General features: G+C 55.2%; 1 protein-coding gene across 4 annotated transcripts in view; it reads right to left on the minus strand.

The window, feature by feature from the left end:
• DTX2 (deltex E3 ubiquitin ligase 2) overlaps positions 1-6,682 on the minus strand; it is a 39,383-nt gene extending 32,701 nt beyond the window's left edge. For all 4 annotated transcript variants that reach the window (XM_055720232.1, XM_055720224.1, XM_055720215.1 and 1 more), the window contains exons 1-2: positions 6,595-6,682; positions 1,320-1,714 (exon numbers count right to left, since the gene is read on the minus strand). In XM_055720232.1, coding sequence (XP_055576207.1) covers positions 1,320-1,632 — 313 coding nt within the window. In that variant the 5' untranslated portion in view covers positions 1,633-1,714; positions 6,595-6,682. The remainder of the gene's footprint in view (positions 1-1,319; positions 1,715-6,594) is intronic.
• Between the last annotated feature and the right edge of the window lie 8,928 nt (positions 6,683-15,610).

Consider the following 15,610-nt stretch of genomic DNA (forward strand, 5'->3'; position numbering starts at 1 on the left):
AATCGGGTCATTTCCTGAGAAGGAACAGCCTGGGGCTGCTGCCCATGTGTTAGAGCACAAGGCAAGAGGCTGGAAGGCTCCTTTAGAAGTTTGGTGTGAAGAAAACAGGAAAAAAATGGCCACTGGTGCCAGCTCTGGTGGTCCATGCTGTATTGCTCAAAGCCACAACCTCAGCAAGGCTTCCAGATGCTCAAACAGGTTATGCTGAGCAGACCTGACAAGGCACTCGGCTAAGAAAGCTCCTCAGCCAGGACACCACTAGAAAAGCTAACCCTGAAGTCACTGAATCAGAATAAAAACATGGATGCAGCTGTGATGACCACTGGCTTTTGCTCCAACCACTTCTCTTTTCCTGTAGGAACTGCCCAACCCTGCAGCTGATTCAAGATATTGCTCACTTATTGCTTCGATTGGCAAGAACCAGCACACTGCCCATCTCTAAAGCTTGGGGTGATGCTTGACTGCGTCCTGGGGTGATGGGAGAGATGTTGCTGAAGGAGAAACAGATGCATGGCGAATTGTCCAAAGCAGCTATTCATTCAGGGTGTGTAACTGGGATCTCCCTGGATTTTCCAGAGGATAAAAGCATGCATTCCACTCTTGCCCCCTTTCTAGCTACAGCTGCTGAGCACATCTGGAGCAAAAGAGGGTAGGAGTCACCTCGGCAAATTCTGAGCTACTAGCCTTAGTGACCCCAAGAGAGACAAGATGAGAATGAAAACTGGGTTTCAATCCTGCTATCAAACCCTCCCTGGGAGGAAGCAAGCCAGCCTCGTGTAGCACAAGTGCAGGGAATATTCCGCTGCAGCATTATGGCGTTGTGCGGGGGCTGCAGGCTTTCGCAAAGCAGCTTGCGCAGGGCGGCATGCCAAGGTAAAGCAGCTGGCACTCCAGTTGCAGAGGGAACAAGGGATTCAAACGGGAGGGTTTAAATTGTAAAAAGGCCTTTTTACATGAATGGTCTTGAATGGATGTGGGTGGGGGCAGGAAGAAAGTTTTCCAGCTCTGAGGGCTGTGGCTCACAAGCTCTGAGCTCCAGGGGTCCTACGATGGGGCTTCCTAAGAGATCACGGCCGCATGCCTGCACCCAGCCCCACAGATTCACGCCAGCCAACATAGATTTTCTCACGTGCTAACATGCTGGGCAGCAGACAGCCCCGGGAGAGAAGCAGACACGCCACCCCTCAGAAAACTGCCCAGCAGTGGCAGCAGACAACAGAGCTTTCTAGAGCTCTCCGACACAGCACAATGCCCCACTTATCTCCAAGCACACAAGCAGCCCCATCAAAACCCCAGCACGGGTAGGGAAGCTCCCTTACCTGTATCCTGCCGGAACTGTGTCAAACTTGGGATGTCGATGACGTAGGGGGCCAAGACAGGGTCTGCATGTCCCAAAGGGATGCTGCTGACAAGTCCCGACCCCGAACGTCGGCCCTTCTGCTGAGAGGCCTGAAAAACCTGTTCAATGTAGCTGCAGACATTCCCTCGGTATGGCCTCCACCTGCCAAATTCATCCTGCCATTCCCACACTGCCACTGCTGTGGAAGTGGAATTGCTGCTGTGCCCTGGGGCAGAACTGGGAAGTCCGGATGGCCCGGCTGAACTGCTTCCTGCTCCCTGAGCTGCTGCCATGTTCCTCCCTGAGGTCTGGGGACGCCGCGATGGGAAGCAGCAGCTGCGCTGGCTGGCCTTAAACCATTTTCTTCTGGGGGACCTGCAGCAAGAAACAAAGAGAGCATACGGAGCTGAGAACGATGCCCCACATCCACCCCACCCTGCATCGCTATCACACGAGCCATTTAAGAGGGGGAAACAAGCTCAGCCTTTCACAGAAGATGCTTGCTATGCATTTAGGAGACTACAGAGAAGTGGACTGGCCTCAAAACCCTCTGGTCAAGGGCAAATGAGGTACCACCACCCACTCCCTCCCAATGCTAGCAACTTTTCTTGCTAAATTAGAGCAAAAATGCTTTTGAGAGACTCTGCTTCCTATGGTCTGCAGCACCAAATACCACATGAGTTGCTGCAGATCCACACAAAACCAGCCCAGAGCCACTGCTGATCTGCGCCAGGCAGATCAGTAAGCCCTGACCCGAGTTCTGATGCTCACTAGCCAGGAGTGTGCCAGGGCAAGCAGACACTCTGCAGCCCTCCCCACCCACACTCAGTGCCACTCCTGGCAGCATTATGAGCTGCCAGCTTGTGAGCTGGAGCTCCTCAAGCACTTGTACGAATTACTTCATACACATGTGGGTCCTGAACTCCTCCCTGATCTGAGCTCCAGGGCTACATTATCAGCTTCATTCAGGCTTCTGACCATTCAGTTTTGATCCAGGATCAGTCCCTTGACTCCTGTGAAGTGTTATATATGCAGACAAAGCCAAAAGACAATTCTTTACGCAGTCTGCACATCACAGTAATACAGACGTTGAGTGTGGTCTGAGTGAAGAATGGATGAGGAGTACAGAAGCACTAGGAGGAACACAGAGTGGAATAAACAGCCTGTGCTAAGGGCAGCGATTTAGCAGGTCCTCAAGATCCCAGCACACCTAGCTGCATATTTTCAGGTGGGAAAACAAGGAACATCTTGAAACAAGGGATAATCTGCATCAAGAAAGACTCAAGCCATTAAAAGATGATTTGGGGAAGAACAGAGAATGGCATAGGAGCCTTAAGACATACACATAAAGACAAAAAGGCCAGTGAATTTAATCCTAACTACTCACAGAGACAGGATGCAGAGACAAAAGGCCACCACTCTTAGCCGCCAAGGGATGTCAAAAAGCAGACCCAAAGCCATCAAGTGGCCACCAAGCTGTCCCAGAGACACCAAAGGCCTGATATTTGGCATTCTTTCACTGCTGTGTCATTTAAAGGAATCCTGTCCAGACCATCTGGACACATGTGCCTCGGTGCCCGAATGCTGGACAACCACTTGGAGATCCCCGTGTTGGTGCTCATGAGAGAAGCGGGTATGACTGTGAACAAGTGAAATTCATTTTGTTTTAAAATAAAGTTGCCTTCTCCTTCCTAAGGTCTCACATCATTGATTGCTCGCTTAACTCCCAGCACTCAGCAGGGAGCTATGAGCTTCCTTCCCATCAAATGGAAAAGTTCAGGTCTCCCAAGAGGCAGAGCAGCAGTGGGTGGCTTCCACTGGAGGATGCCATCTGCACGGAGAATGACATCCCTGCCGGATGGGGGAAGATCCCACGCTCCATGGAGCATCCCATCCATCATGCTTGCGTGGCTTGCTAGCTTAAAAAAAGAAAAAGAGCGAGCGAAGAACAGACACGCCCACACGTCTGCATTTATAAGAGGAAAGCAACACTTTCTCCAGGAATTCATTGTAAATTAGTTTATGAGCTGCTCTGAGATTTTTACAGAACACCCCCAGATCAACCAGTGTTGGTGCCAAACTGCTCCAGATCACTAAGACCCTGGTCTCTGCAACCAATCTTTTCCACCCAATTCTCTCTTCCCTAACGCACCAAGGACAGTTATTTTACTGCTCAAACCAGTGAATTAAAACCTGAGGTGACAAACTCAACACCTGCCTCTGCCAGTTCTTTTTATGGCAGATTTCACACCGACACCTCAGGGACCACCAGCATGACCACGCTCAGCTCAGGCTAGCATGAGTCAAAGCAGGGCTGCAGGGTTTTCTGTCCTACCCACCTGCACAAGGTGCCCTGAACCCCAAAGAGAGAACCAACACCTTTCCCCCCCAAAGCTGCTGTTGCCAAATATTCATCTGTACATCCTACAGCCATAAGCAGAGGGAGGCTGTTGGAGGGAGTTAGCATTTGTTTTCCTTCCTTTTTGAAACACGGCAGCAGGAAATGGGAAAAAAAAAAAAGCGCATCCCAGTGGAAAAGCCACCTCCCTCACATATCACTTTGCACGCACTGGGATGGTGTCTTAGAACAGCTGCGTGACCAAAGCCTATCGCTCACCCCCTTGGATGGCAGCGATGCTTTGAGTCCTGGACCACACGCATAGGTACCCAGCCTGGCTGCACGCGAGTGTCGCGTGCTCCGACATTCACTTCCCCATCAGAATGGAAAAATATTTCCTGTGCTGGGACTGCTAGTCCAAAGGAGGAGCAAGGGGCGTATTTCAGCCTCCTGCCAGTTCTCTCTGTTGAACGCTGCTCGAGCCAGCAGCTGCTTGCATGGACTGGGAAGCGAGGAATGCAGGAGAGCTTCAGTAAGCCAAAATTACACGAATCCCTGAGTTAAGGCAAACAAGAGAAAGAAAAAGCCTGAAGTTGTAGTCCCTCTCCAGGAATTCAACAGCACACAAATATTAAAAGCAGAGACATTCAATAGCAGAGCCGCTCATACAGTTTTCAGCCTTACCCTCCTTGGGCTGCTGTGTGTGTTACATCAAGGCAATACGGGTTTGGGAATGCAGCTAGCAGAGCTGTATAGAGAGGGCTGGCTGCGGCTTGGGCTGCCTTACACAGCCCACTTCCCCAGCACTACATTTTGGATGCTAGCAGCAGCAGTTCAGCTGCACTAGCTCCTTCACGCTGGCTCTGTCCTGAAAGGATCAGCAGCCCAGAGGGAGCAGCTACACGTCTTTGCTAAAATCCCATGGACTTCACCTTGATCTTTAAAAATGCCTTGAAAAGCTAAAAAGTCATACCAAGCCCTAAAAAGCTAGGTTTATTCAGCAAACAGTCCTGGCTTCAATTAGAAATCCTATGGGCCATCTTGCCCCAAATGAAAACAAAACCCTGACTACTTGAGGTACAAACTTAAATATACCTCCTAAGTGGAGGGTGGTTGGCTGGAAATTTGTAACATGGGCTCTGATCTTGAATTTGGATTTGTTTGGTTGGATCTTTATGCCTCAGCAGAACCTCTCAAACATTTGCCCACGTGGCTTTAATCGGGGACTTGGACAGGAAAAGAACTGGGTGCATTTCAGCTGTGTTTCCCAGTAGATTCACTGCCTGCTCCTCAAGCTCCAGCAAGCGGTGGTGAGAAAGCTGGGGAGGGGCAAGTGGGAATTAAAGCATTTGAAAGACATGTTTAATTCTCAAACCTGTTCTACTTTCAGAAAGCAGAATTTTCTTTCACTTTAAATGCAGGATCTTAAAATTCATGGGTCTGAGATGATTTCTAAAAATGCCAAGTTCCTTTTTAAGTTTCTAAACTGAAATTGCCAGTGCTGATAGAAGTTTATGTGGTATGCTAGCTTGTACCTGGAAAAGAAAAGGCCTCAGGAACCCTTGAGCCGGGCTGCATTAAAAAAATTAGAAGTCAACAGACTGGTAAAACAAAGTCTTTTTAGCAAGTTGCTCAGAAAAGAAGGTGCCCAGGAGGGATCTGTTAAGCACCACTAACACCACATAAGAGACTGGACAGGGAGGGCTGCAAAGAGCCCAGGAGACAAGATTACACAGGATTAGGGGAGCACAGAGAGCACGGGGAGGCGGTGGGGCTACAGTGAGCCTGTGACCCCACGCAGGGTATGCGAGTGGAGCAGCATTACAGGTGCCCAGTGCCACCCTGACCCCAAACCACCCAGCCAGGGCCCCCCCCCCCCCCCCATCATCATCATCATCTGCTCTGCAGCTCTGGGCCAAGCTCAACCCCAGCTGCAAACACAGCGATGCAACAGGGTTTGATGCTCTGGCCAGGTACCTTGCACCTAAAGGCATCGTGCTGTCCACCAGCCCCCAGCACCGGGGGCTGCAACAACCTGGGGGGGTGGGGAGGAGGATAGGGCCGGGCAGTACAGAGGCGGCAGCAGTAACTCCCAACCCCACTGATCCGTCTGCCCTGGGAAGACTCCTGCCTTCTCCCAGCCTTTGCTCACCCTGGCTACGCTGCCTCGACGGCCAAAAAAAGAGCAGAAATAAAGCCCAGGCGCTGCAAACCCGGCCTCCTGCCACCCCCGACGGCCTTCGGGTGGGACCCCCTCGGAGGTGACAGCCCGGGCGGCAGCCGAGGCGGAACAAAGCGCCCGGTGGAGCTCCGCGGAGGGGCTGGGGGCCGGCACGGGTGCAGAGCACAGCCGGGGGGGAGGGGACCCCCCAGCGGCCCGCAGCGCCCCCGGCCCAGGCCCCCGGCACCGCCGCAGGCCGGGCGCTGTGAGAAGCCCCCTTGCTAGAGGGGGGCTGGCCGGGGGGCTCCCCAGGGCTTCGCCTCGCCCCGGGAGGGGCCCCCGCGCCTGCAGCCGGGCTCAGGGAAGGGCAAAGCCCGGGGCCACCCGGCCGCGGGGGTCAGCCCGGCCCCGGAGCGCCCCGCAGCCCCACCACGTCTCCCCCTCCGTCCCCCTCCCACCTCCAGCGCCCTCCCCGGGGCCACCACGGGCTCTGCAGGCACCGGGGGGGTCGTCTGGGCGGCACCGGCCCCCCCCGGCCCGCAGGGAAGGCCCGGCCCGCGCCCCCCGCACCTCGTCCGCTGCCCCGAGCGGACTGGAGCGGCCCGGGCAGGGCGAGCTGCGCCCGGCGGCCGTGCGTCGGTACCGGCCGCTCGTAGCCGGGAAAGGCCCCTGCCGGCCGGCCCGGGCCCCGCGCCCCACAGGGAAGGGGCCGGGCCCGGCCCGGCCCCGCGCCCCCCGCCCCAGCGCGCCCCTCACCCGAATCCGGCGGCGGCGGCGCTGCCGCTCCCCGGCCCGCGGCGGCGGGAGGCCCTGCGCGTGCGCGCGCGCGGCCGCCTGGGGGATGTAGTGCGGGGGCGGGGCGGGCGGTGCCGGGGGCGGGGCCTCGGCTGCGCGGGGCGGGGGCGGGGCACCGCCCCTCGGGGGGGGGGTGCCGGGGGGGGGACACCGTCACTGTGGGGTGCCGGGAGGGCACCGGGGGTCACCGTCACTGTGGGGTGCCGGGGGGTGGGCACCGGGGGGCACCGTCACTGTGGGGTGCCGGGGGGTGGGCACCGGGGGGCACCGTCACTGTGGGGTGCCGGGGGGGGGGCATCGGGGTGGTGGTGTGTGTGTGTGACTGTGTGTGCGCGTTTCTAAGTGTGTGCAGCCAGTGTGTGAGATGGCACGGAGCTGCGTGTGCCCCCCTGGAGTCCCCCCCAGGCTTCCCCCGGCGTGGGGGGCAGAGCCATGCCCCCTGCGCTCCCCCACGTCCCAGGGTGCTGCTGGCACCTGGAGGCAGCGTCACCCCTTGTGCAGCACAGGGACCCACCACCCCGGGGCCATGCCAGGCGTGGAGTCCATCACCCAGGCACCTGGGGACACGCGGGTGCCCATCGCTGCCGTGTCCCCCTTCAGCCCCACAAAGCCCGGGCACCCCCCGGGCCCAGCAAGGAAGCTTGGCTGCAGAGGCGATGCCCGCGGGTGGCCGGGCAGGGCTGGGATAAGCCATGGAAGAAGAAGATCGCCTGCTGGATTAAAGGACTTTTTAAAACCTATTTTTACTGTCAAGGAGAGAAACGAAGAGAGAAGGAGCTTTCTGGCTTCCAGAGGTCTGCAAACGGAGCCGAGCACCAGGAGGCTGCCATGTCTCCACCGAAAATACCGGCAATGTAAGCCGTGCGCTTGGCAGCGACGGTACACGGTTAGGAGCAAAGAGCAGGAGCTGGCGTGGCCTTGCCCTTCCTTGCCTTTCAGCTTTGCAGATTTATTTTGATGCCTTTTGTTAAAACATCGCTCACACAACGAGGGAGGTGTTGGTGCCGATGGTCAACACTTGACACCCAGCCCCTGCTCTCCCCCATGCCCTCTCCCCCATGGGTTTCTCTCTCACACCACTGCTCCACTGCGACTTTTGGATTTTTGCGTGCAGCAAGGCAGAGCAGAGCAGGGAGCAGCGTGTATCCCGCTCCAGCGTGGAATACAGGCTCTGGGTTTCCCTGGGACCTGTGGCACTGGGGTCTGCTCCTGCAGCTCTGCACTATCTTGGCTCCAGGATACAGAATTTGGTCCTTTTTGAAAAACATTGGACACAGGTACGCTCCCGGCATTGTTACTTCTATCCCCATGGTTCAGCAGGGCTTGTGACACCTACGTCTCGTTAGAGGTGCAGCCTCTAATGAAGCTTAACACCTCTGGATGTCATCTGGGGGAGCTGCTTTCTACACCCTGACTCATCCTGGTGGGGGTGATGTGTGACTGCTGGGGGGCTGCGACCCCCCAAACTGGATTCGCCCGGGGATTGATCAGCTGCTCAGCTACAGCCTTGAGGACAGTTATTTTTGGTTTCACTTACACTCACGTAAATCAAAAACAAACCCCTGGAGATTACTGCCATGTTTGAGCACGGGATGAGAATCATTAAATAAAACACGTGTGCGGCAGATACCTCTGGCGATAGAGCGCAGCTCCCTTCCAGCTGCCTGCTTCACCTTGGCCAGACCCCTTGCAAGACCTACGTGTTTATTTAGAGATTGCATGAATTCTGGAACACCTTGCAGGCAGGTGGATTACCTCTTCCTACTGTGTTAGAGGTGGGTCGGACCCCACCTGGGTCCTTCCCTGCGTGGGTGCTTCAGCAGCAGAAGCCAAAACCACTTGCAACACCTTTCAGAATGAGGAAGCATTCACCAGTCCTTATCAAATGACTTTTTAAACTTCCCCGGACTTTACACCCAGCAGCACAGGTTCACCTGCAACATGCCACAATACACCTGCTCCGGAGGTGCTCCAAAAGGCTTACAAAAATAAAGTACATTATGCTTGGACTGAATAATTATAGCAAAAATACCGTATATAACCACCTTAGGCCATGGGCGTGGAGGGATATTCTAAAACTCTGCTTCCTGGGTTAAATACGCAGGACTCATCCTTACAGAGCTGATACAGGGTCAGTTTTCTGCTTACAGAAAATGCCTGGTGCTGAGCACATAACCATTGCAGCTGCAGTACAAACGCTCTGGAGCTGCATCTCCCCACAGTTCAGCCTCGTATGCAAATGCCTATGGATTATTCTCTTCCAGGAGGATGAAACGGCCATATACTTGAGTTCAGAATACTCACAAAGTACTAATCATTGCCAAATGTGATGGATAGCCTGCCTGTAATGTGTCTGTCTAAGCAATAATTTTCGCATTTACAACTCCCGTGGGACCCACCAGCGCTGCTCCATCCTGACAAACGGTGCTGAGTCCTGGGGGTGCAGCAACCACAGCAGCACGGGCAGTGGCAAGGGGTGCATGGGGGGACAGGGAGCCCAGGGGACAGGCACAGCCATCGGGGCCCTGGGGACAGGCGCTGTGATGCACAGAGGGAGGGAGCGTGGCATGGGCTTGTTGTGCTCATCACCTCCCTGCTCCTTGCGGTGCTCGACGTGGCAGCTGACCCAGCCCCCAGCCCCCCTGGCGCAGGGACCCTTGAGCAGGACTCTGGGCACTTTGGCTGAGGAAGAAGAGGCTGAGATCCTCCAAGGGCAACCCAACACCCAACTGCTCTCCCAGTCCCTGCCCAGATATATATAACAACCTGAAATTATTTTTGGTTTTGGTTATTATATGGATATAGTTTAAAATAGTTTTGTATTTTCCTTTTTCTTAGCAATAAATATTTAACTGAAATAAGTTGAACGGATCGTGCCGGCAGCAGCCTGGGTGTCCCCAGCCTCGTCCCCATCCCCCCTTGGGGCACTGCCCCTGTCACCGCCTCCCGAGCCCCCCTCAGCAGTGGGTGCTCACATCACCCCCAGCTTCATCTACCAGCAATGACCCGTCCTGTGGAGCCTCATCACCTCTGTCTGCATCACCAGCAGCAGCAGCAGGCGGTGGGGACACCATCTGTGAGGGCAGAGGGACAGACGGACACCATGGTGAGACCCTGGGCTGCAGTACAGGCTCTGGCCCTGCCAGCACTTGGGGCTCCCCAAGGATTTGCCATCTCCCATCTCCCCCCTTGTGTCATATTCCCTGGCGGTGGCACCCCCGGAGACCCCTGGCCCCATGCCTGAGTCCCACGGGGGTCCCCGAGCAATGGCTGGCCCAGCCCCGGGGAGATGCGGCCACGCCGGACACGAGGAGGAGGGCGACCAGGGCGGCTGCGGGGACCTTCATGGTGCTGCGGGGACTGAGGGAGCCACGAGCGGGACTGGAGCTGGGGGGCTGCGAGGCTCTTCTCTGCACGATGCTCGGCCCCTCTGGCCATGCCCTCCTTTTATCCCTGGCCGCTGGGCAGGGGCAGGGTTTCAAGGAAAGAAAATGAGCGCATCATACCGGGGAAATTATGTCCGGATCGCCCAGATTTGCTGAGCTGGAGAAGGCAAGGAAACCGCAGAACGGGGAAGCGCTGGCCACAGGGCTATGACTTTCAGATTCCATTTGGCTGCCCCCCGGGACCAGCCAGAGTGCAAAGCCCCTCGACACCCACCCTGCTGCTGCTGCAAGGACCCCGCTGGCCACGAGCCAGGCTGGGGCACGGAGCCCCATGGCCAGAGCCCTGACAGCAGCCCCAAGCAGGCAGCCGTGGAGCATCGCCCGCCAGCTCCAGGCAGGGATTTGCTTTGCAATGGCCCCAGCAGCATCACCGTGCTGGGGGGCTGCAGGGCTGCTCTGCGGATGGACAGCCCAGCCCGGCTCAGATGCCAGGGCATGGCCACCCCCAGCCACCGCCGCTCTCGCTGGCACAAAACTGCTGCCAGGAGTCAAATCCCAACTGGTCCCTAGTTTTGCCGCAAATACCACTTCTCACCCTGCTCCCCTGCTCACAGGAGGGATGCAGAGTTAGCTCCGAGGCTTGGTGCCTGGGGCCCTGATGGGAACCAGGTGGGTGAGGGCTGCTTCAGCCTCCCTGTGCTTGCTGGAAGCCTCCCAAAACACATCTCAGTTTCAGAGATGCTCCCTGGGAGGAGGACGGGGCCTTTGTGGACTGTTACCAGTGGCACAGCTCCTGCAAAACTGGCCAGTGCCTGGAGACTCGTGCTCTGCAGCTCCAGTGCTTAGAATTCCTGTCCTGTGGCTGTAATTAGGAACCAAACAGAAATGCAAAGGTTTTTTTCATTTCAACCTCGATATACACAAGCCTGAAAAATAGATAGCTATGCTTTATAAAGCTGTGTGGGGAGCGGATTCTGATCCATGTGCTTGCACAGGTGGATAGGCATCAAATATCCTCTGATCCTAAATAGAAAAAGGTTTCAAGGAGGATGGAGGATGGTGAAGAATAGATTATATTGAGCCTGGCAGAACTACACAGCATGGCTGGAAGATGAAGAGACACTGCAAGTGAGGAGCAGGGAGTCCTGGCTGATGAGGGAAGCTGGGTTAGGGCTTTGAACGATGCTCCAGGGTGTGAAGGGTGTTACAGATAAGGGCTGCAGGGAGTCTGCTGTGTTATGGGAGAGCAGAGGTGCACTGTGTGTAACCTCTGTAGGATGTAAGGGCTGTGCGATGGGGATAACACCAGCCAGGTGGTGGCTGAGCTGTGGGAAGAGCCGAGAAGTGCATTGGATTTCTTTTCTTCTTATTAATTATTATCATATTTTATGAATTATTTTTGAGCAGGGATTCATGAGCTGATCTGGTAGGACATCTTGCAGCAGGGTACACGGAAGGCTCTGTGAGGCACAGAATCTCATCTCAGCGATACAAGTGCTTTGCTGGACCTCAGTCACCCTTTTCTCATACTTCTCCCTCACTTGTCAAAGCCACAGCCATATGCCATGATGGTCCAAAACCCTGGAAGGGGTTAGCAGAGCCAAGGCACCACATACAACATGAATCCTGGGCACGACGAACAGCTGAGCCCATCAGACCCTGCTGCAGGATTTCCTTCAACTCTTTCCTTGGAAGGTGGCTACAAAGATACTCAATGCTCTCTGAGCTTGAAACATGAATCTCAGTGTCCAGCTCTCCCTAAGGACCCTGTTTACTATTTATAGGAATGCAGACCTCATAGTCCTTACTGCCTGCAAAAATATTTGATATGATTTTTAAGCTAACAATCCACAGGATTTAACACAATCCCTTATGCTTTTTTTCAGCTGGATCCCCTATTTCCCGTACTTATGCACTGAACCAACCTTCTCTGCATGCTCTCCAAATCACTCCGCAAAGCAGCAGGTCCTCCAGCACAGGATCACCTTCTGCCTGAGCCATCCACAAACCAGCATAACCAGTCAAATATTTGTTTTCTCCCCGTTTCTTTTCTTGCAGTGAGGCTGGAAGGCTGGTGAATTAATTTCTCCGAGGCTGCTCCATCCCACCGGACTCAAGGACCTACACTAACATATATAAAACCTGTTGGCTGAGGCTCTGTTAAGCTACCAGGGTTAGCCTCGTGCTCTGGGGAACAGCCCAGCCCCTCAGAAAGCTGCCCAAACTGTGCTGGGGTTGCTGCAGTGCTCGGGATTCACAGCCCACTTAATTTCAGATTAATTTCCCTGAACGGACAAACCCAAAGTGAGAGGAATTAGGAAGAAATTCCTCTGCAGGCAGAAGAGAATAGGTGGAATTGTGTTTCATTTGCCTCTGCAGCAGCTGCCGCTGGTCCCTGCCAGTGATGGATTAGGCAAAGCAGAGGTGGGGTGGGTTATGGGCATCTTGCTGTCACTGGGTGACCTTGCTCTCTGATATCTGGGATTGAGCTGATGAAAGGGACACGTCCCTGGTCCCTGCTGGTGGTGGGAGATGCCCCGGGAGCTCTGCTAAGCTCTCTGTGCCCCACTGCCTGCCTCCTCCAGGGAAATCATGGAATCAGGAATGGTTTGGGTTGGAAGGGACATTAAAGACCACCTAGTGCCACCCCCTGACACAGGCAGGGGCCCCTTCCACCAGCCCAGGCTGCTCCCAGCCCCGTCCAGCCTGGCCTTGGGCACTGCCAGGGATGGGGCACCCACAGCTGCTCTGGGCAGCCTGGGCCAGCGCCTCGCCACCCTCATCGTAAAACACTTCTCCCTCATGTCTAATCTAAATTTACCCTTTTTTTTCAGTTTAAACCCCTGCTTCTTGTCCTGTCACTACAGACCCTGGTAAAAAGCCTCTCTCCATCCCTGCCTTTGCAAGATCCAGCCAAGAAACCGCTGGCACCGTATCCTCTGAGTCGCGTACTCGTCTCGCCTGCTCTGGCCATCCTCACCTCACCATCAGCACCGAACCAGACACACTGCCCCACTCCGCCTTACACCCACCGTGCCCATCGCCTGCAGCCCCCCCGAGCCCCCAGAACCACTGGGGCTGGCACCAGTGGGACTTTGCTCTCTGCCAAACCCCAACCCCTCTCCCAGCTGCCTCAAGCATTTCTTCCTGAAAATGCGTGCCACCTAGTGCACACTCAGCTGTGTGGCAGCCAAAAATGCCATCCATCCCTCCGGGAGGTTTTCTGGATCGGCCTGGACTAGACAAACCTGTAAAGGTCCCTTCCAACCATTTCAACCCAAATTGTTCTGTATTTCTAAGTGTCAGGCTCGGACGCGGCATCTCCATCCCACGCGGGTTTCTGCGCTGGCAGGCAGTGACGTCCACCCCGTCTGTCTCGTCAGTCTGTCTGTCCCCGTACAGGTCACCACTTCCCAACCATTTGCTCTCTGCCACCTGGGATTGAGCTGATGAAGGGGACAGCTTCGGCATGGCGCAAGCTTTCTGGGCATTGTTTAAAAGCACTTCATCTGTGGCTGCAGCAGCCCTGTCTAACAGCAGCAACACTTCAGCAGAAGCAGGCTGCCTGTACTCCCCGGTGCTGCCAGCCATGGAGCAGGGGAAGTCTGGTCCTTCCTTATAGATGGACTTATATACGGACACATCGTACATGAGTGGCTGTTGTCCCATAGGATTCCACCGCTGGGAGCCCAGTGCAGGGTGAGGTTTCACCCAGACAGGCAATGCTGTGAGAGGGGACGCAGAAAAGGGAGTTACAAGGATACCCTAAAGGTGATGGTACACAGCGAGTGCCTTTGCTGTGACCAGCCTGGGTGACCGAGGGGACCCAGCTCCCCGTTTCCTATCCCCTCATCCCCCCTGCGGTCCGTGCCTGCTCCTCCGCAGCTCTGGTTGACAGCCAGAGCCTGTGGCATGGGTCAGCTGCCATCCGGAGAGCCGCCTGTCAGCACCGTGTCCTTGGGCTGCTCTTTCTCACCTGGCTGGGGTGGTTTCTGCAGCACGATGGTCAGGAAGCAGATTACTGGGAGGAACAAAGGTGATTTTGTCTGGGGAGGGGATGGGTACCCCTCCCGGCGCTCCAGCTTGCAGCAGCCAAGGGCAATGCTGAGCCTCTCTGGGGGCTGCAGCTGCCCTTCCCTCAGCCCTACTCTTCCTTCAGCCCTTACCAGCTGCCAGAAAATACATTAAAATTAGCAGCTGGGTTACCAAATAGCACAGAGGTGTGCTAGGACCACAGCTCCAGCCGCACCGAGGCAGGGCTGGGTGCCACAACAGGGGAACTGAGATGTTCTTGCTCTGCGCTTACGTCTTTCCCTTCTCTTAAGGCTGCTGGACGCTGGCTGGGCTGGGGTGTGAGAGCTCCTTTCCTGGAACGCTCCATCGTGGGGTCCCCCCCCCACTGCCCATGTCCTGGAGCAGCTGGAGGAGCAGAGGAGGGTGTGGAAAGAGGGAATGCTCCATCCTGCTGCAGGTGCAGCATCCTTGGTGCCACTGCTCCCCAAAGCACAGGCAGCAGCAAGAAGGAAACCTGTAAATTCCTGGTAATTTAGCTCAGCAATCACCAGGGGAAACCTGCCGTTCATTATAAGCTGGCTAATGGCTCGCCACAGCAACCGGTGTTCTGAGGAACAGCTCAGCCTTGTCCTTTCCTCCAGCCAGCAAAAATGCTTTTGTTGTAGTTTCTGACATTTCTATATTGCGCCAGGCCCTTCTTCTAAATCAACAACATATTTCCCGACGATGGCACAGTATGTACAAATGATTTTCTCTCTCCTCTCTTTATTCTCCCAGCTAATTGAAAAGGGAATTTTTTTTTTTATTATCATCATCATTCTGGAAGCTCTGTGTTGTCTGCAGATTTGTGAGCCCCTTGTTTTCCCCAGCCTCCACCCACGACTGAGCTACTGCCATCAAAGAGATCTGGTGCCGACTGCTGTAGATGCCATCCACCCCGCTGCCATAGGAAGCTGTGACAGATGCTGCTCGTGGTGCGTGTCGGATGCTGAGTGGACATGGGAATGGTCCTGCTCAGCCTTGACCCCTCCAGAAGCCACTCTCCCATGAGCATCACCCATGGCCCTGAGTGACTAGGCAGCAGGACCATCATGAAGGACAAAAAGAGCTTCCTTTTTTTTCCTGGCGAACAAAAGAACAGCCTTGCTGCCCTGTGGAATTTTATAATTAGCCTTTCTTATGTGGTGGCTGTTCCTTGAATAAGGCTGGCTGTGTTTTCTCTTCCTCGGAGCGGCGTAAGCCTGTAGCCTGATACTGCCAAGCCACTCAAAGCACATGCAGTAACGATGTAGACATGGAAAACGTCTGAGATGCTGCTCAAATGGCCTGAGAAATCATGGACGAGGTGACAGCATCTTCAGGCTGCTGACCTTACCCCCGAGCATTTGCATTTAGGGACTTTTATGTTCCTGGTGTTCAAAGTCTGGATGCGGATCGATGCTGAAGTTGATGATTTCCAGCCTGCGGGCCCTGGCAGCTAGCCAGGACAGCGGAGAGTTTGTCAAAGTTTAGGCAAAACAGACTTAAAAGGCACCTTTGAAACTTGTGTTTGCGAGCTGGCTAATTAGAACTTTGCT

The sequence above is a fragment of the Falco cherrug genome, chromosome 1, assembly GCF_023634085.1.
Source record: "Falco cherrug isolate bFalChe1 chromosome 1, bFalChe1.pri, whole genome shotgun sequence".
In the NCBI taxonomy this organism is placed as follows: Eukaryota; Metazoa; Chordata; class Aves; order Falconiformes; family Falconidae; genus Falco; species Falco cherrug.